The following is a 27,492-nucleotide window of genomic DNA, read 5'->3' on the forward strand; positions in this document are numbered from 1 at the left end:
GCATCAAACTAATGAACCCATATGTAGTATGAGCCTAAACTCAAAAAGGACCTATATCTAGGGGTACAATTTGGATGAGCCCAGCCCGAGTCTGGACCAATTCGGCCCACAATTTTATAAGGATTGGGCTTGGATATTTGGTCCTTGGATTGGGCCTATGCCTAAGTATTTGGGCTTTTTAAATTTTTGGGGCTGGGCCCAATCCTAACTCATGGGCAATATGAGCCAAGCCCGACCTTATCCTAACTCGAGTCCAATCGAACTATATACTCATGTACATGCACATATAGACACATTATTTGCATGCATACATACACACACATGCATATTTAGTTTAAATTTTAGTGTATGCTTATTGACTAATCCAAGCCCAGTGGCCCAAGCCTGCGCTCAATCCAAGTGCATAAAATTTTAGTGTGGACTGGGCTCAAGTTGGACAAATCCAGCTTGACCTTGGGCTTGGGCCTTAACTATTCTAAGTGTTGGGCCTAATTGTTTTACCTAATTAAGTAAATATATGTGAAATTGTTTTAATTATTGTGATATTTTACTTAGATAACTCAGTAATTTAGTCAACTATTTTACTTAACAAAATTATGGTTCATTCACTAATTAAGCAACAATTTACTATTAAATTACTGTTATTTTACTTAAATAATTCATTAAATATGGTAATTTACTATTAAATTATTTTTTCAAACAATTGAATAATTAATTTGCCTAAATTATGGCAATTTTCAATAATAACTTTTAATTACTGTTATTTTTATTATTGTAAAATAATATTACAGTAATTACAATAACGTGATTAATAATCTACACGCCAGTACCGGAATAGCTTTGACCAATCAAAACCCACTCGTGCATTTTGTTAAATACCACCTGATTTTTGTGGTAGTATTAAATACCACTTGATTGGTTACTTCACAAGTTTTTCAAATATCATGTCTCTTCCGCTTCATTGTCAAATCCATGTAATTACTACGAATTTTACTTTGCCATTACTCCTCATTCCTTTCAAATCTCACAAAAAATAAATGGGATTTTACTTCATGTGCAAAAAATTCCCTTCGACAACCCTCGAAAGGGGTGGGTGTATAACTGATAACCCTACAGGTTTGTCGGTTTGAATCATAATCATACTAATCTCATCATGAATTTAGATCTTGGCTAAAGATTTTAGCACCAATTGTGGTAGATTTTTCTCTTCATTTTTCAATTTCAACCATTCATCAGAGACAAATACTGAACAATATCAGTGAGAGTGAAAGGGAAAGAAACAAATATAATTTAAATAGTAAGAAGATTTATAATAATTGGAGGAAGGCTGTATTAAAAAGGTTTGTAATATTTAAAACTATTGGAACACCTATTTGGAGTATCAATAACTTTGTAAACCAATACGTATTGTATTTCATGTTATACTGCCACGATACAGCCACGATACGATGAAAAGATACGATACCCTTGATTTGATACCATATATCATGCTGGAAACCTAACGAAACGATACGTATCGACCAATACAGGCCGATATGTGACAATTTTGAACCTTGGTTATACATGGATACATTGCTAGATTTTGAAGAAAGAACCTTCTCAGTTTACTGTTTTTGCAATTATTTTCATGACCAAATTTGGTAATTTTACATGTAAGAAGTTTACTAATTACTTTTTAATAGAAAATTTATAGAAGAAAAAATGATAAAAAAACTTTTACTTCAAGTTAGTTTGGACGTTCAATTCCACGATTTTAGCAACCCTATGGAAAATGTGGACATTTTCGCAAATAATGAACCCTAGACGTCCTTTGATGCTTTTGATTATTGCAATTCTGAAATGTGGCCATTTATTAGAGAGTACAACATTCACCATAAAATCAAGCAGATGAAGACTCACCTGACACTAGCTGATAAATAGTTGAGTCATGCCGTAAACAACAGGACTCAACTCAACAAAGCTTAACCCAACTACGTGGGGTTGGATACACAAATCCAGTTTCCTCATTTTGTGCCCTCAGATAACCCTCATTATCTCAACCAATTTTTGGCCTCTCCTGTCGCTTCTATATCCTTCAACCTTGCATCAGATCATCTTCATAAACAGGGGTAGTAATGGGAAACAAAATGGTAAATAGGAGATTATCAAAGCAACTTTTTTCAAAATCCTTTGGCGTTCCAAAAAGAACAAGGGATTTTAAAGGCTCTTGTTTAACCTACAAAACAGAATTAGAAAGGCCTCGAGTATTTCTTGATTTCGTACATAATTGAAGATATAGAAACTAGGTCCTTGTTCAATGCAGAACCACCAACAATCCGCCTGATGCAATCAGTGAATCTGGTGTAATAAAGCAGCAGTTGGGTCAATGCAGCTTTCAAGATCTCCATGCCACACAAAAAGTTGCTGAAAGAAGTGATGACATCTTTGTGCATAAGTTCAATTGCAGCTTTCCATCTGCTAGCAAAGTCCTTGACAAGTGGCTCTACATCAGCAACTGTGATTGGCCTCTCTGAGCTAGAACTTGGATCCTCGGCTGACATAGGAATATATTAATAAACTCCATTACCTAAAAAATATCATGATAATATAGACTATTCAAAATAAGGTTTCTTCCCAATACTTACACACGCGGGTCTTTAGAAACTTGATTAAGTCACTGAAATGCTCCATCAATAGTTCTTCCTGCAGGAATAGAAGGATAAATAATCTTAACTACCAATTGGTATAAATGTCAGTAAATGAACCAAGGGAGATTAAATGACTGCCTATGAATATGCAATCAAAAATCCAATGGGTACAAAGATTGGCAAATCGGTAGATGATGCCAAACTTGGAAGCCTGAAAAAAAGGGGATTGAAAATAGATGTAATATCACTGAAAACAATACTAAGCAAACAAATCAATTATACTAAACTATCAAGTATTACAAATTCAATTCATGTCCAAAATTTATCCTTAAAAGTGAGTTCAATATTTGCATCTTACAGATGTGAGAGAGAAGAGTTTCTAAAGTGTCATGTTAGACTTGGTGCCCGCAAGTGTCAAATGGGGGTAGTCACCACCCTTTCTGAAAATTCTATTTAACATATATTCTAAACTCACTCAAATTAATTTTACTATGTCACGTGCAGTGATGTGTAGGTAATGCCAACAACTAACATGCATAGATGATCACACTCTCATAACCTTCACATCTCTCTCTCTCTCTCTCTCTCTCTCTAACACAAAGTGGCCACAATCTAAAACAGAAACAAAGATGATCAAAGAGTACTTGAAAGCAATCCAACGTGGGCTTAAAAGATTCAATGGGAAGCAAAGAAGAAATTCAGGGTGGTGGAACTGTACTCCAGTGGCAGTTTTTTAATTGTCAAAGTGGTATCAGGTGAGACTAATGCTGATACAAAGATAGGTCATGCATTCTAATCCAATGTTAAAATGTGATCCATAAAGGAAGGGAAATATTGTTGATTGGTACAAACAGAAAAGAGAACTACAGGTTTCCTTTTTTTCCTCCTAAGGACTTTGTTTTCTACCCCTTCAAATTTGTTTTGATCTAAATGGAAAAGAAAACAAAGTTTTCATCATAGAAGGGTAGAAGATATAGCTCAGATGTTTCAACCTGAAAAATCTTGTCTGTTTTTCATTGAAACAAGAGGGACTTTTGGAGGATCTGGTAAATTGAGAATACCAGTCACTTATCAGTAGCCAGTATTAACCACGGCCAATGTCTGTCTGACAGGATCAGACACTTGAACAGTTTTATTGCTGGCCTAACAAGTCATACAAAAGTCCTTGGGTGCTTACCACAAATATCACTGTGTTGCTCTTAAGCAGTTCTTCAAAATGCAGTTGTGTCTTCCCACCTTCTGGACCTGCTTCCTATTAACCAATTTAACAAAAAAAAAAAAAGTTATAAAAACAGACTCCCAATGCATTGCCAGGACCAAAGTCGCATGCTATAGATGTAACAAATAATGAAGAAAGTTTAAGATTCAGCGTGTTTTTCGGGGAAAATAACTGATACGGGCACTTTAAATTTTCACTTACAAAAAAGAAATGCAAAGCATAATCATTACAAAAATTACCTTCCAACTGAAACTTGTGCCCATTAGGTTCTCTTCATATTCAACTTCTACCCAAATACTCCTAAAATGTCTTTTTAGACACCCAGTAGCATTCTTTGATTGTCATTATTGTTTAGGAAATTTTCACCAAAAAGTAGTTGTACACTCTTTGTTTTATTTTTCTTTTGTCTTTGAATTTTTATAAAGCTAGAAATATAATTAATTTTATTTTTATTTTGTGTCTATATAATTTAGTAAATCATTTATCTATTTGGGTTTTGAACAACATATAACTCTAAAAGACCAAGTAACATTTCCAAGGGGGAAAGAATATAAATAACCATTCATTTTTTCTTTTATATTTTATCACAAGCAATAAAATATCGAACACAAAAATGAGGTTTGTACTACATTTAGGACTTGGTGGGGAACTGGGGATGACTTTAGAAATAAGGAAAATTAGTGCAAATGAGTTTTCTGCACTGTCCTTAGTTGGTATAGGAAGTTGAAGTTTCCTTTTTTTTTTAATTTTTAGTAAAGAAGATTCAGCAGATATATCTTGAGCTCCATGCTCCTAGCATGCACTTGCCATACATCTATTTCTTTTAAAACGGTCCTATATGATTTTCTTATACTGCTTGTTCTCCAGTGAAGCTGTTTTGTGGTGGCACAATGATGATCTTAACGAATTATACCTCATAGGGCCCATATACAGGAAAGAAGAGCAAAATTTGAAGTAAAATCTTGATCTCTATACCTTCGAAACAGCAATTGTCATATCATAATTGTTGATAAGAAAGACTGTTTGCAGCTTTGGCTTGGGGAACAATTGTGCAAGCTTAATGAGAAGATCATCGACAGCCATTCGCAGTCTATCCAAGTTCAAATCAAGCTGCAAGAAACAAATGGAGACAAACTACAAGTGATTACTATACCTGCTAAGTGAAATCTAAAATTTTCAACCTTCAAAGTTGGCAAACCTGGCCATCTCCATATTCAACATTGAGGTGAACAAGTGAGGCTGAGAACTCAGCATATCGCCTCATTACATAATGAGGGTGGACATCATCCTCCCACAAGGTCTTCACATTTGCATTACGCAGGCTGTTAAGATGCAAATCAAATACCATCTTGAAACGAGGCCATAGTGCAATATTGACCTGTTCAAGTTCAGTTCAGGATTATTACAACTAATATTGATGAAAAATTCAGTCAACTTATTTGTTAGTACTTTATTGCTGATTATGAAATGCTGCTCAACTCATTTCTATACATACTTCACTTTTGCAACACTTCTAGGTCGTCTCGTTGCGTTTTAAAAGAAGGAAACAGATGGCAAAGACAAATCCTTCCAATTGTTTAGAAAAGGGAGCTAATTTATCAACTTTAATCATTACATATTTGGATAATAAGAAGCAGTAAAGTGTCTAGTACCCCACTGAATGTGCTTTATACATCACCATACAAAGGGACATTACCCAATAATGCTCCTGGCTATCTGTGATCTTGGGAGGTGTACGCTGTATACGGACTTATGTTTTACACTAATTCTAATATTCCAATATTGGTTATATGCACCATACTTCATTGATACTTTGCCATTACTAGTAATTTTGATACCATAAACTCTCAACTCAACTAAGCCTGGTACCAACCATTTGGGATATGCTACATGATCCTGTTCAACCGGTCTGGCCCTTATTTTTTCTCACTATTCTAACCTATGTCCTTTATTAGTCTGCTCCAAGATCTTCTAGACCCTTTTAACTTGTACAACTCTAATTTTAAAGTTAGTTCCATCACATCACTAGAAAACCCTACCTAACCCAATGACGTCAGGTTGGTTCGAGTTGGCAAAATTTCTTCACCCTTATTTTTGATCAACAACCGGATTTCATTAGAATTATAAAAAGATAATTACAAGATTGGGAGAGTTAGCTATCTTCTCATTTCTTAGATTTGGGATTAGCTAATTAGAGTTAGCTAGCTTTAGAGCAATGTTTTAAAACGTGGAGGCATGACGCAAGGCATTCCACTACCTAGAGGCATGAGGCATAGTTCAGAATGTAAGAGGCGTAAGCCTCCTTAAGAGAAGGGGGATCAGGAGGAAAAAGAGGGAGGGGGGGATCTCATTCTTTTTCTTTATTTTTAATAAAAATCTTTTATAAGAAGAATAAAGATGCATAGCACTAGCTGAAGAGGGGGGGAGTCTTGTCGAAGTGGAGGCGAGCAAGCGAGGCCGAAGGGGCCAGGGACAGACCACTTTCTTTCCCCTTATCTTTTCTTCCCTTCCCTTTCCTTTTCTCTTTTTTTTTTCTTCTCTTTCTTTCTTTTTCTTTCCCTTCCCTTTCTTTTCTTTTCTTTTCCTTTCCTTTCCTTTTTTTTCTTTTTATATGAGGTGTACGCCTCAGAGGTGTCAGCACTCTGGCATACACCTCAGGGCATTTTGGGAGCACCTTGCCTGGAGGCACGCCTCTAGGTGTACGCCTCCCACTCCTTTTAAACACTGCTTTAGAGTTAGTACATATATGGGGATGAAGTTACACTGTTTTAACTCAACCTGAGTTAACGCAGGTTTACAATTTTCAAGACTAAGCCTAATCTGACCTTCAACCTAGTGCAATTCAACCCAACATTTTTTGGGTTGGGTCTGCGAAAACCTGGCCAAAATTATACCCCTGACCTAATTTTACTATTATCATGTTCCAATTTGCTATTATCCAGCTTGTTTTTCCATGAAAGATAAGAAATTGTCTTATAAGCAAGTAGAAGGTGAAGAAAGATGATATAAATGAAGATAACATGAAAGGAAATAGTTATTTGTGAACCTATCAGAACACTACAACATCCCAAAAAAATTCTCAAAATCAGAATATGCATACCTTGTCTAGGTATGAATCCAAACATGGAATCCGCCGTCGGGACATAATGAGCTGAAGAATGAAACTCAATTAGTAATCACTTAGAATAAAGAACTCGCTAGCTATGCATGTATGGCTCAAATAAAGAGGTAACAATTCTATTGCAAAAGCACCAGTCAGATAAAGCCACCAATTAGCATAATTGTAATTCATGGAAGAACCTTTTCTTTTTTGGCAACAAAAGAAAATAATATATTGAAATAAAAAATAATGTTTTGTTCTGGGAAGATATTTGGGTTGGCAACTGTACTCTTAAGGACCTTTTTCCCTCCTTGTACTCTGTTTCTATCATCAATAATGAACCTATACAATGTTTTGCATCCTTTTCTCCTTCAACCAGTGTCAGTTCAAAGGCTTGAGAAGAGGTCTGAAGGACCATCAGTTTGATCAGGTTGCCTCACTTCCAAAGGTCCTTGACTTTTTTTTTTTTTGTTGAGTCCTTCCTCCTCCGATAGTCAGGTGTGGTCCCCTAATCCTAAAGGCCTCTTCTCTTGTGCTTCCTTTTTCTCCTCGTGTTGGACTTGTCTGCCCCTGTTTTCCCATCTAAAGAAGTGTTGTCTAAGCCTATCCCTCCCAAGGTTGGATCACTGGAGCTCTTTGTTGGGAAGCTTTTCATCAAAAGTTAAACAATTTGCACAACCTACAGAGAAGAAGACTGAACCTTTGTCTCTCCCCGAGTTGGTGTATTTTATGCAAAGTTAATAGTGAGAGTTGTTACCATCTGTTAGTCTCATGCTCTATTGTTGCAGGCTTGTGGGAAAGGTTGTTTGATCGTTTTGGTTGCAAGTGGTCTTTGCCTTTGCAGATCAGTAATCTCTTTGACCCTACCATCTTCAGTTGGCCTAAGAGAAGGGGCAGAATCCTTTGGAGATATGCTAGATCTACTTTGGTTTGAACAGTTTGGGAAGAGATAAATGATAGAATTTTTAATTTTAAGGAAAGGAATGAGGAGGCTATTTGGGACTGCATTGTTAGTAAGGTCATACTGTGGGCTAAAACACTAGATATCTTTTCCCTTTTTTCCTTTGATGATCTTTGGAGGAATTGAGGAGCTGTAGCGAGGAGTTCGGTGTTAAAGGTCAAGAGAAATATATCACAGAGATCATCACTATGTATCTATGTGCATCATCATCATCATCTTTTAACAACCTGACATAATGCATATGTAACACCCCACCTCTAATGCACACACGATAAAAAAGAGTATCATCTGTAGGAAAGGCTCTAATCCTTACCTGATGTTGATGTATGATGCGGATCATGATCATAAGGCCAATAGCATCAAAACAATTTGGAAGTACTGAATTGAAATGTTCATCAATAACAGAAAAAGGACCTACAAATGACCAAAACAAGGTAAAACATCAGCACAGTATCATTATAACAAAATATCTCAAAAACACCATGGCGTATTCCTTGGTGACCACTTGATTCTTAAACAGCCCTTATTTCTTCATAGGTGGTCAATATTTACTCAAAATACTTTACAGCTCTAAGTAACAATATGATTAGCTCTTAAAAAACTGGTAGCAGATACTGTGCAATGCAACAGCCGACAGGAGGAATTTCTTGAACAAAGAGCTGGTACTGGATTTGTTTATTTCCTTATCAGGTCCATTCCAGGTAATGCAATGTAACAAGAAGAATGTCTTGAACACAAATCAAAAAAGCATCCGAAAGCATAGTTTTTCTTTGCTTCTTTTTTTTTCTTTTCTTTATCTTTTAATATTTCTTTTTTAATCTTTTTCTTTTGGTGGTGTGGAGTCCAACTCTAATTGGCCAAATCGAAATGAATTTTGATGGTTGCAGTCTCACTAACACAGGAATCTCAAGCATAGAGGGAGTTCTTAGAAACTGTGCTCAACATATTATATTTCTATTTTTCTATTATGGGCTTATAGGTGTTGGACTCCACAAGAGCTGAAATCTTGGCAGTCTTGCCAGGGCTACAAATGGCAAGAACTTTCAACTTTGATAGCTGTAGTAGTGGAATGTGATTCAAAGGTGGTGGTGAGGTGGATAAGGAACAAGCAAGAAGGTTATTGGAATCATAAAAGTAAAATGAAAGAGGTATGGAGGCTTAAAAGGGGAAATGGCAGCAAATATTCAATGTGTAGAGAGATCAGTTAATGGGATAGCAGATGCACTAGCTACACAGGGTGCTATGAGATATCAGTTGTATAGGGGAATCACACACTAAGGGGGAAGTAGGGTGCAAAACAGAAGGTAGGAAAAGCCCATATCTACACAAAAGACACGTTTTTTCTTGGGGAACACATCCATTTCCTTGTACCTTCTAAACGTACATTAATATTCTTTCCACTTTAATAATAAAAAAGTTTAACACCCCCACCCACAAACAATACAATGATCAAATGATCAGGAACATTTATCATGATTACCTGCAAAAATTTCATAATATATAGATTCTTCCCCAAAGAAATCATCACAGAAGAGGTACCTATAGAACAAGAAGAGATGGATCAGAATTTCAAGCTACATAGTGGGATAAAACTACAAATAAGAACACAATAATAAAGTATGAAACTTGTTATTGAGTACTCTGAAGTAGCAGTGTCCATTAGAAGCTTGTGCAAACTTCTGAAGAGTACTTCATATGGATATTTAAGAGAACTTGCTTCTGCTATATGTGGAATCAAGGCAGGTTGGTCAATCTCCTGAAAACAGTAACAGAATGGAAGTCAAAAACTACAAATCTAGTCTTTCACAGAAAGAATAGCAGAAAATATTTTCATATTGAACTCAATGTTTTAAAACACGGAGGCGTGACACAAGGCATTCCACTACCTAGAGGCGTGAGGCATAGTTCAGAACGCAAGAAGCATAAGCCTTCTGAATACAAGGAGGCGTAAGCTTCCTTAAGAGGAGGGAGGTTAGGAGGAGGATGAAGAGGAAGGGGGCATCTCATTTTTTCTTTATTTTTAATAAAAATCTTTTATACTAAGAAGAATAAAGATGCATAACATTAGTTGAAAGGGGGGGGGGGTCTTGTCGAAGCGGAGGTGAGAGAGCTTTTCTTCCCTTCCCTTTCCTTTTCTCTTTTTTTTTTCTTCTCCTTCTTTTTCTTTCCCTTCCCTTTCTTTTCCTTTCCTTCCCATTCCTTTTTTTTTTTTCTTTTTTTTTTGTCTTTTTATATAAGATGTGCACGAGGCGTACGCCTCTAGCACGCCTCATGAAAAAAGTGCATGAGGCATACGCCTCTTGCACCTGAAGCTAATGTCTCAGAGGTGTCAGTGCCTCTGGCATATGCCTCAAGGCATTTTGGGAGCGCCTCGCCTGGAGGCGCGTATGCCTACCACGCCTTTTAAAACACTGATTGAACTTGTTCCATGTCCCAAGGCATTTCGAACTTGTTCCATCAGTTATTGTAATTTTATCTCTTTATGAGGACAAATAATGTTACTGAAACATGAAGACATACTTGTCATGTGATCAGACGCACCTGAAAGAATAAGCTAAGAGGTGGGTGCAGAGACATGATAGGCTATAGGGTTACCTGACTTTGCAAAAAGCTGTAGGACTAATGGATCCAGAATAACTAGTACTGCAGTTTTCTAACTGTGCTAAAAGGCAATTGAGTCTTTCAATATCAGTCCCAATAGTAGCTAAGGTTCCCTCACGGCTAGAACTTGTAGATGCAGAGGTAGTAGCAGTAGAAATCTCTGAACTAGTAGCCATAAATGCATTACCACGCTTCATACACTTATACTTGGCTAATTTGTACTCTAGGTGCAATTTCTAGCACTTGTCTCTAGTGTGCTTTGGTTTCTTACAAATTACAATAACCAGACACTACTTCCTCTCCTTCAGTCACTTGAACCCCTCTAACTGCTTAGGTTTAGTGGATACCAGAGCAAAATGATCAGCTACAAGTGCAAGTAGCCCTATGGCTCTCCTCCCATTGGATTAGAGAAGCAGTAGAAAGAATCATAGCATAATTGCTTAATATTTGCTGCCTAGAAGTCAAAATTAGGATTAAGCCCAACTAAGAATTCAAACACCCTAGGCTTTTCTACATGCTTCTTGTACTACTCACCATCTAGCAGTTCTATCCACATTTGGGTCTCCAAGTGATTTATCTCTTCTCAAAGAGATTGGAGAGAAGAGATACATGGTAAGACTTCTCCCTGTCTTGGACTGCTAACCTCCCTACATAGCTATAGATTATAACAATACTATGTACTTGTACATTAAAGTAACCCTGTCCCACATCTCCTCAGCATCAAAATGAACATATTCCTGGCGATATGTGGCTGTACTGAACCATCTAACCATGACATAATTACCAGTTTTCTTGCTCCCACCTCAAATAGCTATGATAATCTATCAAGGGGTTTTCCTCACTCTTTTTTTGGTAATAAATAAAAAAGAAAAAAAAAATCTTAAAGAAAAGAGAAAGTACAACTGTAAAGGTGACGAGACATCACCATCAAGCTCTTACAACAAACCAAAAAAGTAGTATATCACTCAAAAAATTACAAAAAAGATATTAACTACTCGACTCCAACCCAAGCAGAGGGACCAAAATTGCCAAAAAAAGGAGAGAGACCAAAAATTAGCACCGGAATCTTCCTTTGAGATTCCTTCAAGTTCTGGAAGTATAAGCATCCAATCCATTATCCTTTTCCCATGTAGGGACCAAGAGAGTGATTTGATCCCTTCCTCATGCCTTATCTTCAAAAATTCTTCTGTTTCTTTCCTTCTAAATCTCCCAACAAATGGAAAAGGAATGCAGCTCCACATTATCTTTGTCTTGATGTTTCCTCTCACTTGGGCCTACAAGCAAAAATATCTGCTGGTGATCTTGGTTCCATCATTTTGGGTTTAAATAATCTGAAGAAAAAATCCCAAATGAATTTTGAGAAGGGACAACCAAAACAAAGATGCAAGAGTTCTCTTCAGCATCTTCACATAGGTAGCATCTAACTGCCATTTGAAACCATCTACTTTGAATATGGTCCAAGATCAATATACTGTCCAGAGCTACAAGCCAAGCAAAAGATTTCAGCTTGGGTAGAATAGGGTTTCCCGAAACTCCTTTCACCTCAGACCGCTCAACTTGGTTCCTTATAAGAGCTTTGTAAAAAGACAACAGAAAACCTTCCATTGCTTGATTCCTTCCACCACATTATATCCCTCCTATCAACCAGCAGCTCAACCACTTGTAACTTTGATAGTAAAAAGATTCCCCAATCTCCCAATCCAACAACGGCCTTCTAATTTGGGCACCAAACTACCCAAGCTTGTGATATCTCAAAGTTTTCTGAAATATCAATATTCTTCCTAATTAATCCATAAAAACATGGACACAAATCACAACTTTCCAACTCCTGTTCAATCATCTTCCCATAACTTTACAGTCGAGCCATTCCCCACATTAAAAGAAACAAGATTAAGGAAGACCTCACCCCCTTTGTATCCCACCCAAAATCCACCACCCCATATTTACAAGCCGCAATCTCCCAATCTCCCAATCCAACAACAGCCTTCTAATTTGGGCACCAAACTACCCAAGCTTGTGATATCTCAAAGTTTTCTGAAATATCAATATTCTTCCTGCTTAATCCATATAAACATGGACACAAATCACAACTTTCCAACTCCTGTTCAATCATCTTCCCATAACTTTACAGTCAAGCCATTCCCTACCTTAAAAGAAACAAGATTAAAACCTCACCTCCTTTGTATCCCACCCAAAATCCACCACCCCATATTTACAAGCCACAACTTTCCTCCAAAGAGCTTCCCTCTCTAACCAAAACCTCCATAACCAATTTCCCAGTAGTGCCATATTAAACACCTTCACTCTTCTAATTTCCAATCCTCCCTCTTTCTTCCTACAAACTCAATCCAGCTTTACCAGGAGAACCTTCCTCTTCACTCCTTTGATATTCCACAAAAATTCTTTTTGCATTTTTTACAATAGAATTTGCCATCAAGGAATTTTAAGCAGAGATAAGTAATATACTAACAAGTGGGATAAAACACACTTGATCAAAGTGATTCTTCCCCCCCCCCAAGGATAGATATTTTCCTTTCCACCCTGCCAATCTTTGATCAATTCTATCCAGGAAATTCTCCAAGCTAATGAGAGCCTTTGCACCTATTGGTAAATTAATTTTTTCCTAGCAAATGCCTCAAATGTCCCTAGGATCACCATCAATTTCAGCACTTGGTCAACTGAAAAATCTAAGAAAATCAAATATCATCAACAGATTGAAGGATGTCTAATAGTGACACCATCCCTCCCCACTTTGAAGCCTTCAAATATTCAATCATTCCCAACTCTGAACCCTTGCTCATTGAACTTTTCAACAAAGGTCAAAGTTGATCTCCTTGCCTTATGCCCCTTGATGCCTGAAAAAACTGAGTTAGAACCCCATTAACAATCACTGAAAATGAGATTGATGACCCCGTTAACATAGATTTGTTTGGGCTTTTCTCGAGGGGCGTGGTCAGGCCAGCCGCTAGGTTCAAAAAAAAACAAGGCGCATCAGGCACACCAGGCATGCACCTTTGAAAGTGCTGTGCCTAGGACCTGGGCGAGGCGCCTACCCTAAAATGCACCTCGCATGCGCGCCTAGGCATGCCTTTTAAATCACTGATTTTCACTCTTCTCAAATGACTTTTCTTGCGAAAACTCCTTAACCATTCCCATTACATCTTCCTTGACAATATTCCAACAACTTTTAGAAAGAAAGATTGAACCCATCTGGTTCCAGAGCCTTGCCACCCTTCGTCTTTTTTACTGCCTCCCACACCTCTAATTCATCAAACTATCTTTCTAATCAATCCCTCACACCCTCTCCAATCTCCCAAAAAACCATCTCTTACTTGAAGAGGATTTAAACAAATCCATATAGTGGCTTCTAATTGTCTCCACAATTTCCTTTGGATCATCAATAGCTCTCTCCCCTTCTTCCAATTTGAACATAAACTTCTCCTCCTCCTTTGTCTTGTCTTGCACTAAAAAAGGAAATATTTTTATCTCCTTCTATCAGACACAAAGCCCTAGACTTCTGTCTCCACATAACTTCCTGTTCATGAATTACCTTATTTAGCTCCCCCATCAATATCTCCCTCTCCCTTCTGCCTTCTCTTGTCAACACATTCCTCTCCTCCACCCCGTCCCAATCTGCCATCTTTTTTAAAATTTCTACTTTCCTTGTTGCCACATTTCCAAACGCTACTCTATTCCATTGTTACAAGCCAAAGAATCACAAGTGTGAGGAAGTTTAATGTGTTTGTAGACCTATTTGAACTGAAAGAGTTACCATTGTTACAAGCTGACTTGACTTGGTCAAATTTTCAAAACTCCCCAATTTGTTCTAAATTACACATATTCCTTTTTTCAATGGATTGGGAAGTCTTGTCAGATGATCTAATTTCACGAGCTTTGGTGACAGTGACTTTGGATCATTGCCCTATTTGCCTAGCTCCAGGGGGCCCCTCACCATTTAGGTTTGAAAACACGTGACTGGAGGATCCTACCTTTGTAGAAAAGCTTAGACGTTGGTGGCAGGAGGTAAGGGTAGAGGCTTGAAGAAAGGGGTTAACTTCTTGAGGAAGCTTAAGAGTCTAAAGGAGAAAATAAGGCGTGGAACAAGGATACTTTTCGTAAAGTGGAGGAGATCAAAGAAGAAATTATGTCAAGGATTGAGGAGCTAGATAAGAAAGAAGCTCTTAGAACTATGAGTGGTGAGGAAAGAGAGGAAAGGTGGAAGTTAAAATGTGAGTTAGAAGTACTTAGGAAGAAAGAGATTTCTTGGAGGCAAATCTAGATGCAAGTGGTGTTAGAGGGGGATGGCAATACAAAGTTTTTCACTCTCTAGCCAATGGGAGAAGAAGATAATCAAATCGCTAGGCTAGAAGTGGATGGCCTTGAGATGACCAGGGAGGAGGAGATTATCGAGGTTTTTGTGGATCATTTTAGGAATATCTACCAGAGTCAAGGGGAGAGGAGCCATTTCCTATGAGATGTTCAATGTAATAAAGTGCTTGAAGCTATGGCTGCAGCCTTGGAGGTGGAGTTTTCTATACAAGAAATCAAAGAGGCACTTTTCTCTTTAGCTTTCTTTCAAGAATGTTGGGATCTTATCAAAAGAGACTTGTTGGAAGTGTTAAACAAGTTCAACATTGGACAGGTGATTTCTCAAGGTATAAACTCAACTTTCATTGCCCTAATTCCCAAAAACAAGGAAGCAAAAAGTCCAACGGATTTCTGAACAATAAGCCTAGTGAGAAGCCTCTACAAGGTTATAGCATAGGTCTTAGCAAGGAGACTAAAAAAGATGTTACCTTTGGTCATCTCACAACATCAAGGTGCCTTTGTTGAAGGAAGACAAATAATCAACCATGTATTGGTAGCAAATGAATGTGTAGCAGAGAAGAGGAGGAGAAGGAGGGGCTTGGTGTGCAAGTTGGATTTAGAGAAGGCTTATGACTTTGTGGAGTGGTCTTGTCTTTTAGAAATTATGGGGAGAATCAGGTTAGGGGAGAGGTAGAGGATGTGGATGAAAAGATGCCTTAGTTCAGTGCAGTACTCGATCATGATTAATGGTGTAGCTAGGGATTACTTTCCAACGAAAAGATGATTGAGACAAGGGGATCCCCTTTCCCCCTTCCTTTTCACTTTAATTGCTGATGTCCTAAGTAGGACGATTATGAAGGCTGAATAGAGAAACCTTTTTAGAGGATAGAGGGTAGGAAGACTTGAGGTGAAAGTTATTCATTTGCAGTTTGTAGATGACATCATTTTATTCTGCAAGGGAGGCAATCAAGAGAGTATAAGGAATTTGTGTTAGCTCATTACTTCCTCTGAATCACTTTCCAATTTAAAGGTAAATTGGGGAAAAAGTTATATAACAGGGATTAACTTGGTAGATGAAAGTGTGAGAAAGCTAGCTGAGTGTGTAGGGTGTGAGGTCAAACAGTGGCCATTGGAGTACTTAGGATTACCTTTGGGAGGGAATCCAAGATCAAAAGTCTTTTTGAAGCCAGTGGTGAAGAAGTTTACAAGGAAGTTGGCACTTTGGAAGAGGAATTATTTATCCATAGGTGGGAGAATTACCCTGATTAGAGCAACTCTAGCAAACCTCCTAGTCTATTTCTTATCAACCTTTAGAATTCCAGCTAGAGTGACAAGACAATTAGAAAAACTGTCGTCAAGATATGATTTGCGGCAAATTAAGAAAGATATGATTTGCTGCAAATTTAGAAAGATTTGATTTGATTGATTACAGATTTGAATAAATTTAGGAAAGATTAGATTTGAATAAAATTAGGAAAGCCATATCCAAGGATTAAGGGAAAGACTTAATCAATCCCTAATTGAGAGAGATTCTAGGAGTAATTGAGAGAGATCCTAGGAGTTTGTCTCTCCTATCTTTTCTTATTTAAGTTGTATGCTCAACATGTTTTATCAACACATTATCAATACAGAAGTGTTTCTTCTTCTCTCCCTCTTCATTTCTTCTTCTCTTCCTCTTTATTTTGCCACATGGTATCAGAGCTTTAGGGTCCGATCATGAATTTTAAGGCCGCCATGGTTGGCTCTGGTTCAGTCTCTTCGGATGCTACCAGTGGTGTGACATCTTTGGAGGGAGGTATTCAGTCAGCGACCATCTCTCTCTCTGAGAATTCTCTTCAGATTACCATTCACAAATTGAATGGAAAGAATTATCTTGAGTGGTCTCAGTCCGTGCGGTTGGTGATCGACGACAAAGGGAAACTCGGCTATTTGAATGGCGAAGTAAAACCGCCAGCCACTGATGATCCAAAGTACAGGCAGTGGCGTTATGAAAATTCTATGGCTGATAAACTCTATGGATCCTGTGGTTGGAAAACCATTCATGTTCCTGCCGACTGCTCGTGATGTGTGGGAAGCTGTTAGGAAAATGCAACAAGGTAAGCGTGAAGTAACTGCTTATTATAATGAGATGATGGTTGTTTGGCAGGAGCTGGATTTATTTGAAGAAGAAGAATGGGAAAGTCCGAGTGATAGTGCTCGATACAAAAAGAAGATAGAAAGAGGTTGGGTCTTTGTCTTCTTGGCTGGTTTGAATAAAGAACTCAATGAGGTTCGGGGACGTATCTTAGGGTGAAAGCCCTTGCCTACTATAAGAGAAGTTTTTTCAGAAGTGCGTAGAGAAGAAGCACAGCAGCAAGTGATGTTAAAGAATGTTAATGAAACAAAAACTGAGAATGAAGGGTCCGCTCTTGTGGCCTGAGGTGCAGACGTAGACGGAGATAAATGAGGAGGAAAGCAAAGGCCTTGGTGTGATCATTGTAAAAAACCATGGCATACTCGGGAAACCTGCTGGAAACTGCACAGGAAACTAACAGGAAAAAATCAAACAGTGACAACAAGTCAGGGGGACATGTCCGCACGCTTCAAGTAAGCAATTCGGATCCAGGGCAGCAATCATCCTCATAGTCTCTTCCTTTCACAAAAGAACAAATAGAGCACTTATAATAAAATGTTTCAATCTCAATCGTTAAGAAACTCTAACCCATCCTGTTCTCTAGCTCAGTCAGGTAATTTTTTCACTGCAGCCATTGCTTGTACCAAATCTAATGGCTCCTGGATATTAGATTCAGGTGCCACTAATCATATGACCGATACTTCACAATTCTTCTCTTCATATACACCCTGTGCAGGGAATCAAAAGTTTAAAATTGCAAATGGTTCCTTTGCTACTGTTGCTGGAAAAGGAACTGTGTCTATTTCTCCTTCTCTAAACCTTAAAGATGTTCTACATGTTCCTAACCTATCATACAATCTCTTATCTGTCAGCAAACTAACCCTTGATCATAATTGTCGGGTTAATTTTTGGTCTTCTTGTTGTGAATTTCAGGATTTAACCTCGGGGAAGATGATTGGGGGTGCTAAACTGGATGGTGGCCTCTACCTCTTTAATAAAGGATCAACCTTTGGAAGGCAAGACCGACAGACTTGTTTCAGCTCTATCTCAGTTTCTAGTGATAGTGAAGTTTTGTTATGGCATTATCGGTTAGGACATCCTAGCTTTCAATATTTAAAGCATCTATTTCCCAAGTTATTCATGAATAAAAATCATTCGTGTTTTAAGTGTGAATCTTGTGAATTAGCAAAACATCATCGTGTTGTTTTTCCGTCCCAACCATATAAAAAATCAAAACCATTTACCATGATTCACAGTGATGTTTGGGGTCCTTCTAGAGTAACAACTCTTTCTGGAAAGCGTTGGTTCATTACTTTTATTGATAATCATACTTGGGTCACTTGGGTTTTCCTTTTAAATGAGAAATCAGATGCTGAAACTGTGTTTAAAACTTTCTATAACATGGTTCAAACACAATTTCAGACTCAGATTAAAATTTTTCGAAGTGATAATGGAAAGGAATTTTTTAACAATGTGTCAGGGAATTTTTTTGCTAAGAAAGGAATTGTACACCAAAGTTCGTGTAATAATACACCTCAACAAAATGGAGTGGCTGAAAGGAAAAACAAACATCTCCTTGAAGTTGCTAGAGCCCTAAGTTTTCAAACTAAGGTTCCTAAGTATCTTTGGAGAGAAGCCGTTTTAACAGCCACTTATTTGATTAACAGACTGCCTACACGAATTTTGGATTTTAAAACACCCATACAGGTTTTCATTGACTGTTTTCCAAACTCTCGGCTAGTGACAAACATTCTCTTAAAAATTTTTGGAAGTGTGCCCTTTGTTCATAACCATGATCCTAAACGTTCAAAACTTGATCCAAAAGTACATAAATGTATTTTTGTAGGCTATCCCACTAATCAGAGAGGTTACAAATGCTTTGATCCAGTTTTGAAAAGGATGTTTGTGACTATGGATGTCACATTCTTCGAAGGAACCTCCTACTACAGACACTCCCATCTTCAGGGGGAGAGCAACACTAGTGAAGATGGTCATTTAGTTGGTTCTGATTTAATGTTTGAATTTGTCCATAATGATGTTCCTCACAACCAGTCACCGAAAGAAAGTAAGGCAGAAAATACAAAATCAGTGGAAACAAATGAATTAAATATTGAAAATGAACAACCTTGGGTGATGCCATCTCAAAATAAAAAAGCTGAAACAACAGAGATGTGTGCGAAACAGTATAAAGGCCCTGTATAATCAAGGGAACATCTAGTACTGAAAAGGAGAGGCACTATTCCGCAACATCAACAAGAATCCGATTTGAGGGTGGATCATGAAATTCATGATAATTCTCCAAAAATACCTGAAAATATTCCTCCAGGTAATTCTAATTCTTCCAGTCAGCTTGATCTTCCCATTGCTCTTAGGAAAGGTGTTAGGTCTTGTACAAAACATCCTCTATCAAATTTTGTATCTTACAAAAATATTTCACCTTCATATTGTACCTTTATTTCACAAGTGTCTAGTGTTTCCGTTCCTAATAGTATCCAGGAGGCTCTAAATGTTTCTGAGTGGAAAGAAGTTTTTGAGGAGATGAGAGCTTTGGAAAAGAATGCTACTTGGGAGAAAGTGGATCTGTCGGATGGAATGACAGTTGTTGGTTGTAAATGGGTGTTCACTCTGAAGTACAATTCAGATGGATCCTTGGAAAGATATAAGGCTCGCCTAGTAGCTAAAGGCTTTACTCAGACGTATGGAGTGGACTACTATGAGACCTTTTCTCCAGTGGCGAAACTAAATACAGTTCGAGTACTCTTATCTGTTGCAGCTAACCTTGACTGGCCACTGAATCAATTGGATGTGAAGAATGCCTTTTTGAATGGAGACTTGGAAGAAGAAGTATATATGGAGCCTCCACCTGGTTTCACTGAGAAGTTTGGAACTAAGGTATGCAAGCTAAAAAAAGTCTCTATATGGACTTAAACAGTCTCCCAGAGCCTGGTTTGAAAGATTCACAAGGTTCGTTAAAAGTCAAGAATATAGTCAAGGACAATCTGATCATACTCTTTTCACAAAAAGATCCACCGAAGACAAGGTATCGGATCTGATTGTCTATGTTGATGACATAATCTTGACTGGAGATGATATTGAAGAGATGAGGAGACTAAAGCAGAACTTAGCCAAGGAATTCGAGATTAAAGACTTAGGCCAGCTAAGGTACTTTCTTGGAATGGAAGTGGCTAGATCAAAGAAGGGCAATGTGGTTTCGCAACGAAAATATATTCTAGACCTCTTGAAAGAAACTGGAATGAGTGGATGCAAACCTTCAAACACTCCGATAGAAGTTAAGGCTAAACTCAGAGAAGTTAAAGATGGGGTTCCAGTAGATGCAGGTAGATACCAAAGGCTGGTAGGAAGATTGATTTACTTGTCCCATACACGTCCTGACATTGCCTTCGCTATGAGCATGGTGAGTCAATTTATGCACTCTCCGTACGAAGAACATCTTGAAGCTATGTATCGAATTCTTAAGTATCTAAAAGGCACACCGGGAAAAAGACTCTTCTTCAAGAAAAATGAGAAGAGAGGGGTTGAAGTGTATACAAATGTGGATTGGGCAAGCTCAATCACTGATAGAAGGTCAACTTCGGGGTACTACACATTTCTTTGGGGAAATTTAGTTACTTGGAGAAGCAAGAAGCAAAGTGTAGTTGCTAGAAGCAGTGCTGAGGCTGAATTCAGATCAATGGCTCAAGGAGTGTGTGAGGTTCTTTGGCTAAAGAGGGTGCTAGCAGATCTTAAGAGACCAGTGAGTTTTCCTATGAAATTGTATTGTGATAACAAGGCAGCTATCAGCATTGCTCATAATCCAGTTCTACAAGACATGACTAAACATGTTGAGATTGACAGACACTTTATAAAGGAGAAACTTGAAGAAGGAATAATTTGCACTCTGTTTGTATCAACCACGCAGCAAGTTGCAAATGTTTTGACTAAGGGCTTGTTGAGACAGCCATTTGAACTTCAAGTTAGCAAGTTGGGCATGATAGATATCTTTGCACCAACTTGAGGGGGAGTGTCGACAAGATATGATTTGCGGCAAATTAAGAAAGATATGATTTGCTGCAAATTTAGAAAGATTTGATTTGATTGATTACAGATTTGAATAAATTTAGGAAATATTAGATTTAAATAAAATTAGGAAAGTCATATCCTAGGATTAAGGGAAAGATTTAATCAATCCCTAATTGAGAGAGATTCTAGGAGTAATTGAGAGAGATCCTAGAAGTTTGTCTCTCCTATCTTTTCTTATTTAAGTTGCATGCTCAACATGTTTTATCAACACATTATCAATACAGAAGTGTTTCTTCTTCTCTCCCTCTTCATTTCTTCTTCTCTTCCTCTTTATCTTGCCACAAAAACTTATGAGAGGTTTTCTCTGGGAACCTGGGGAGGAAAAGTGGGATCATCTAGTAAAGTGGGAACAAGTAAGCAAAACAAAGGAAAAGGGGGGCTTAGGATTGGGGAACTTAGTCCACAGGAATACTTTTTTGTTAGGAAAGTGGCTTTGGAGGTTTCCTTTGGAAAGTGATAGGTTGTGGCATAAGGTGATAGAAAGAATTCACGGGCTGATGAACAATGGCTGGGATGAAAAGATAGCCTCCACATCTTCCTCAAGCTCTTCGTTGAAAGCAATTCAAGAGGTATATCCTATCTTTTTAATCTCATTAGATATGATATGGGTTGTGGTTCTAGGGTGCTTTTCTGGAAAGATCATTAGCTGAGTGGTACTCCTTTGTGTTCCCATTTCACTGACCTTTATTCAGTTTCTACCTACAAGTTACAACCCATTTCAAATTTCGTTAGCTTATCTTACTCTAGTTTGAGTTGGGATTTTTGTTTCAGAAGGGGTTTGAGGGATAATGAATCTGAGTCCCACATCTGTTTGCTTGAGTCTCTTAAGTCAGTTTACTTGGTCGATCTTTGGAGGACACTAGAGTAAGGTCTGCTTCTTCTGATGGCACATTTACTTGTGCTTCTTTCTTCAATACCCTTGTACAAACTCCTGTTGGGGGTGAGAATTTTCCGGTGAAAGAGGTTGGGAGCAAGCCCATTCCACCAAAGTCTAAGCTCTGTGTTGGGAGATGTTTCTTGGGAAGGTGAACACCTATGACATGCTTCAAAAAAGGAGGCCAAATAAATGCCTCCCCTCATATGTGCATTTTTTGCCTTGCAAATGGTGAACCCCTATCCCATTTATTAATACATTGCCATTTTGTTCTTTTTGTTTGAGAATCTTTTTGCTCTCTTTTTGGTTGCAGGTGGTATACTCCCCAAGATGTAGAAAGCCTCTTCAATCCAAACTTTCTTAGGCAGCCAACAAAAAGAGGAACGGTTATGTGGAAATCAGTAAGGGCAATGGCGGTGTGGACAATATTGGAGGAATGGACTGCAAGAATTTTCAATGAGAAGTATAGGTCATAAGATCTAGTGGATGCCATAAAGATAAAATTTGCACACTAGGTGAAATCACTCCGTCTCTTTCAAAATTTCTCAATTTCTGATATAGTAAGAGCGTGAAATGAAGTGGCACACACTGCTGAGAAGAAAGAAAGACAGGTGATGGATTGGAAGCCCCCAAGTCCCAACAAGATTAAGCTGAACTTTGATGAGAAATCTATAGGAAACTCGGGTATGTCAGGCATTGGTGGTGGGTTCAGAGATTCCTCAAGCAAAGTATTGGCCATGTACTCAAGACCTTCAGGAGAAGGTGATTCTCTAAAAGCTGAACTATTAGCTCTGCTACAAGGGTTAAAACTTGCCAAGCAAGCAGATCTTAAAAACTTGGACATAGAAGGGGAATAAAATAAACTGATACCTTGGACCAAATCAAGCGGGAATGTTCCTTGGATATATAGACATCCACTAAGGGAGATAGTAAGTATAGCAAGGGAACTTAATGCCTCGTTCACATGGATCAGGAGAACTGTAAATGGAATGGCTGATTCTCTAGCCAAACAGGGAGTTCAAAGGCAACAGCTCTTTTGGGCTTTTCTGTAACAACTTCTGGTGCAATGTCTGTTTTCTAATTGCTGTATTTCTGTATTTAATTCTCTGATAAGAATAAAATTCTCATTCTACTGATCAAAAAAAAAAAAACATTTACACCAGTGCTAAACTGATAATGAAATTGCATTGCAAGCAAAATAGGTCATACTTATCAAAAAAACAAAACATAAAATCATATTTCAATTATCAAAAAAACAAAATAGGTCATATTTAGAACTGAAGATGTTTCATTTTCTAGCTTAACCACGGTTGAATAGAAAACTGAAGATGTTATATCTCGAAATAAGTTGAGAAATTCCATACTTTGCCTTTTTCGAATAAAAAAAAAAGTTAAGAACTACGGTAAATTATTTGAAGGAAAACTCTGAAGACCATTATGATAGAAGAATAACAGACAAGTTCAAAATAGAGTAAGTGATTGAAAATCAATTTAGCTGAGCAGAAAAGAGATCCTATTAACAATACAAATGTATAATTTTAAGATATATTATCATCAAAGACTACGTCTCACTGCAAGTAGGGACCTTTAAAATGTTTATCCTCTCCCCCAAAGCAAAAACAGCAGACCGATTCTTTAAAGGTTCTCTTCCTCTTGAAAAGAGGCTTGTAGCCCTTGTCTCAACTCCAATCAAATCATTTGCTGTTGCTATATCCAGCTGTAGCTTCTCCAGGGCTTGTATATAAGCATGAAAGTGTGCACTCAAAACCTGAAAACAGAAGAAAAAAATCATATTTTGATAATGATGAAATTGTAAACTTCCCAAGTACACTTTCTCTGAAATGACAAATACTATAGAAAATCATAGTGAATAACTAAACCAACTCGTCTAGAATGAGCATAGTTGTAATTTTGGGAAACCATTTTGTGTATGAGCGCCTGGGGGGTACTTATAATTATGTATACATTTTATGTATCTATGACAAGCCTCTGAATTTCTTTTTATTGTTACTTTTTTCAATTTACCTGGACAGAAATCGAGAGAAGAGAGAAAATAGAGTCCAGAATTACTTCCCTTCAAACCCTCGTCTCTTTTACTGGTTCTTCATCTACACATTATCCCTATACTAATTGGTATAAGAGCAAGGAAAAAGAAGAAGGAGCTTGCATCTGCTGCATTAAAACTTGGCTTTGGCCATGTATGCCACTAGATCAAATTGACCATTTTTTTACAGCTTCTAATTCTTCTCAGAGTTTTTGGTATTTTTTCTATCATTAATGGATCAGTAAAAGTTTTATTAAGAAGCATGAACTTTTACTCCACTGCTTCTGTCACAACCTGAGCCTACATAATAGTACATACTTGACCAACTCTTGATGTGCATTGCTCATACTTTACATATATTTTAAAACTGTTTATGCTTAGACATGTAAAGGTATCCTGCCATCGGAGCATGCTATCTCCCATAGACATCAGGAAGGGGATCTGCAGAGTTGAATTTTGCATGTTTTTTATCTTCATTAAACTGAACCATTTTAAAATGTTGCTCAATTACAATCTGTGGTTAAATCCTTCTAAATGAAGGTTACATCTAGGGAGAAAATCATCTGAATACTTGTTAGGAGGGGTGAAGTACAAGGAGGGAACTGATGTTGCAACTGCATGGGTGGGGTGTGGGAGGGGTGAAGTACAAAGAGCAGAGAATATTGGACTCAACTCAAAAAGGTAAGGGAGGTCACATCAATAAACAGATGTAAGGGGAAGAAGAGGCAAGGCTGTCAAAACTCACATTGATAATTGGGGTGGGGTGTGGGGTTGAAGTCAGATAAGCTTTGATTCATATGGGCCAGTTTGTTATTGGAGGGAGGGGGTAGTTTCATTATTTTATGTTGGATTTACCCTCACATTTTTCTTTCTTATTTCTTACGTTTATGTATCTCCTCTTTTCAAATAGTTAATGAAGTTACATTTGCCACAAAGGCACAAATAACATAAGCATCATGATAAATACCAGGTCCTTGTAAATCTTACACTCAAAATTTTAGGGCTGACTTGGTAGCACTTACCTTGTTCATTGTGTCAATGTATGCTCCACGGACCTCCATATACACCTCCTTTCCATGCTCTTTAAGAAAAAGAACCACATACCTACACTTCGATGTTACATTTTGTTAGAATATCATATAAGACCAAAAAGGATTGACAAAACCATACCATATTAATCGCCCAAGCATTAGAAGATAATGGAATATTGCTATTTTATATAGAGAATAAATGCATAACCATCGGCTGTAGACTTGGGACCTGAACCCAATGATGATATATGTAGGGTCATGGGAGAGGTCGGCTATATACAGATAGGGCTGTCAATGGACACATAAAATCCAACATCCAACCTGAGATCTAATCCAACTATTTTGGATTCAGATGAAAATACATTAATCGGATCAGACTGGCACCTGACCATATCCAAACAGATTAATATCCAAGTCTGGCTATTATATAATTCAGCTATTTTGGTTTTTGGTTCGGTTTGGTTAAGAAATTTTACCAATCCAAATTGAGCTTGAAAACCGAAATTTTGTAAAAACAAAACCAAATCGAACTGAAATCCAAATAAACCAATCTAATTTGTGACAAGAAAAAAATAAAACAGAAGTAGACAAGTCAGAGAGAGAACTCAATTGCCAAATGGGAGAATTGGATGGTCTCCCAATTGGCTAGGTTTCTATGTATATCAATCTTATTTAACTGAAGAAATTACATCAATACCGCTCTTTAGTAATAAAATGTAGTGACTAATCTACACTTAAGTAACAATAATAAAAAGACATAATTGGCCATGTCCTTCACTTACCAAAGAGAAGGAACAATACTAACAAATAAAAGCAAATAAAAGAGAGATAATAAAACGATAATAAAGACAATGAGACATGTCAGGCAACTACCCTTAACAGTGTAAAAAGAAGTGGTTCGAATCAATGCTATTCGGGCGTACTGTATCATATCTTTGGGGTCCTGATACACCTGTTTACAGGTGTTTCAAGAACCCCCTTTTTTAATAAAGACAATGAGAAAGAACAATACCAACATGTATTCAACACAAACACCATCCATTTAGGAGAATCCACTAAACACTATTTGTAGGCAAGGATCAAAATTTCGATACAATACGCCACATATCGGGCGTACTGTATCATATTAGGTGTATCAGGAACCCCTTTTTTAATTAAAAAAAAAACTAGCGGGGACCCATGCGATGCACTGGATTTGTTAAGCAAAAGCTAAATATAATAGAAAGGGTTATTTACTAAAACACCCCCTATTGTTTCATGGATTTACAAAAATCTACCCTATAGTTTGTATTTTACTAAAACACCACTTATAATTTGCAATGGATTTAATCAATCTTCCATTAGATGATAGTGTCGACCCTAATGTTCATTTAAATAAATTTAATCAAAAAACAAATAAAAATACCATTTTTGCCCCTAATAAAGCACAAGCAACCACTCTATTGGCTATGCTTGGTCAATTTTGTTTTCTATTCAAAAAAGTGTTAAGGGTATTTTTGGAATAAAAAATATGGGCCTAATGGCAAAACAAACACTCATTAATGAAAGGTTGATTAAGTAAATAAGTTGTAAAATATATGGTATATTTTAGTAAATGAAAACTATAAGGTAGGTTTAAGTAAATATGTAAAAACTATAAGGTGTGTTCTAGTAAATGACCCTAATAGAAACACATAAGAGTAAACAATTGTTTTATATTTTCTACTTTTTAAATAATTAATAATTATTCATATTTTATATACTACTTTTAATAAATTTTTTATAATACAAAAATAACAATAATTAATTTCAATTAGGTTAATCCATCAAACTAATGAAACCGACCAACCCGTTCCCCTACCCAGGTGCAAACGGGATTTGATCCCAAGTCAATGCTATGACTAGCAGGAGACCTTACCAACCAGCTGGTTGGCACCTTGTGAATACTTTTGGGAATGTGAAGATTTGAACCCAAGCACTCATGGTTACAAAGGGCATGGTCTCACTTGATCATTGAGTTACTTTAAGTAGTTTAACAAGCTTAGGGGTTGATGGTTTTTTTTTTGAAAATAATATAATATCAATATGGTATCAGACCATTGAGTTACTTTATTTCAGCAACTTTCTACTTGGTATCGGAGCAAGGGTAGGATTTCTTGAAGTTTTTTCATGCAGTCCTAGATCAGCCGATTGCATGAGGAGATAAAGGGCTGATCGATCTACTTCAGATTGCCCAATTTTTGGATTTTTTTGTGTAATCTAGTCATCAGGAGGGTGATCGATGTTTTGGGCGCTCAGGTATTGTTGGACTGCTCTAGGTTTTCTATAGGGGGCAACGGTTAGGTTTCTGGAATTTTTTGGGCCTTCTGGAGTGGTCGATTCACTTTTCTCTCCGGTGAGAAACAATGGGAGGAGAGAGATTTCTGCTTTTGATCTTGGAGGCTCTCTACCTAATTTTTTCTGTTTTTGAATTGTTTGAAGTAAAATGGAGAGTTGGAGTACCGAGCAGAAGTCCACCAATAACGTGGGTCTGGGTGTTGGAGGTAGTAGTGATA

The 27,492-nt window shown here is 37.4% G+C and overlaps 1 protein-coding gene across 7 annotated transcripts in view; it reads right to left on the minus strand.

The window, feature by feature from the left end:
* Nucleotides 1-1,793: 1,793 nt before the first annotated feature.
* The window catches only part of LOC104601937 (vacuolar protein sorting-associated protein 52 A-like), a 94,494-nt gene continuing 68,795 nt past the window's right edge, over nucleotides 1,794-27,492 (minus strand). For all 7 annotated transcript variants that reach the window (XM_088890782.1, XM_088890784.1, XM_010265451.3 and 4 more), the window contains 11 exons: nucleotides 24,950-25,031; nucleotides 23,469-23,651; nucleotides 9,548-9,663; nucleotides 9,388-9,446; nucleotides 8,221-8,321; nucleotides 6,947-6,997; nucleotides 5,045-5,224; nucleotides 4,822-4,956; nucleotides 3,805-3,879; nucleotides 2,625-2,682; nucleotides 1,794-2,533 (listed from right to left, as the gene is read on the minus strand). In XM_088890782.1, the coding sequence (XP_088746908.1) occupies nucleotides 2,229-2,533; nucleotides 2,625-2,682; nucleotides 3,805-3,879; nucleotides 4,822-4,956; nucleotides 5,045-5,224; nucleotides 6,947-6,997; nucleotides 8,221-8,321; nucleotides 9,388-9,446; nucleotides 9,548-9,663; nucleotides 23,469-23,651; nucleotides 24,950-25,031 (1,345 nt within the window). In that variant the 3' untranslated portion in view covers nucleotides 1,794-2,228. The remainder of the gene's footprint in view (nucleotides 2,534-2,624; nucleotides 2,683-3,804; nucleotides 3,880-4,821; nucleotides 4,957-5,044; nucleotides 5,225-6,946; nucleotides 6,998-8,220; nucleotides 8,322-9,387; nucleotides 9,447-9,547; nucleotides 9,664-23,468; nucleotides 23,652-24,949; nucleotides 25,032-27,492) is intronic.

Source organism: Nelumbo nucifera, chromosome 6 (genome assembly GCF_055504915.1).
Source record: "Nelumbo nucifera cultivar China Antique chromosome 6, China Antique-T2T, whole genome shotgun sequence".
In the NCBI taxonomy this organism is placed as follows: Eukaryota; Viridiplantae; Streptophyta; class Magnoliopsida; order Proteales; family Nelumbonaceae; genus Nelumbo; species Nelumbo nucifera.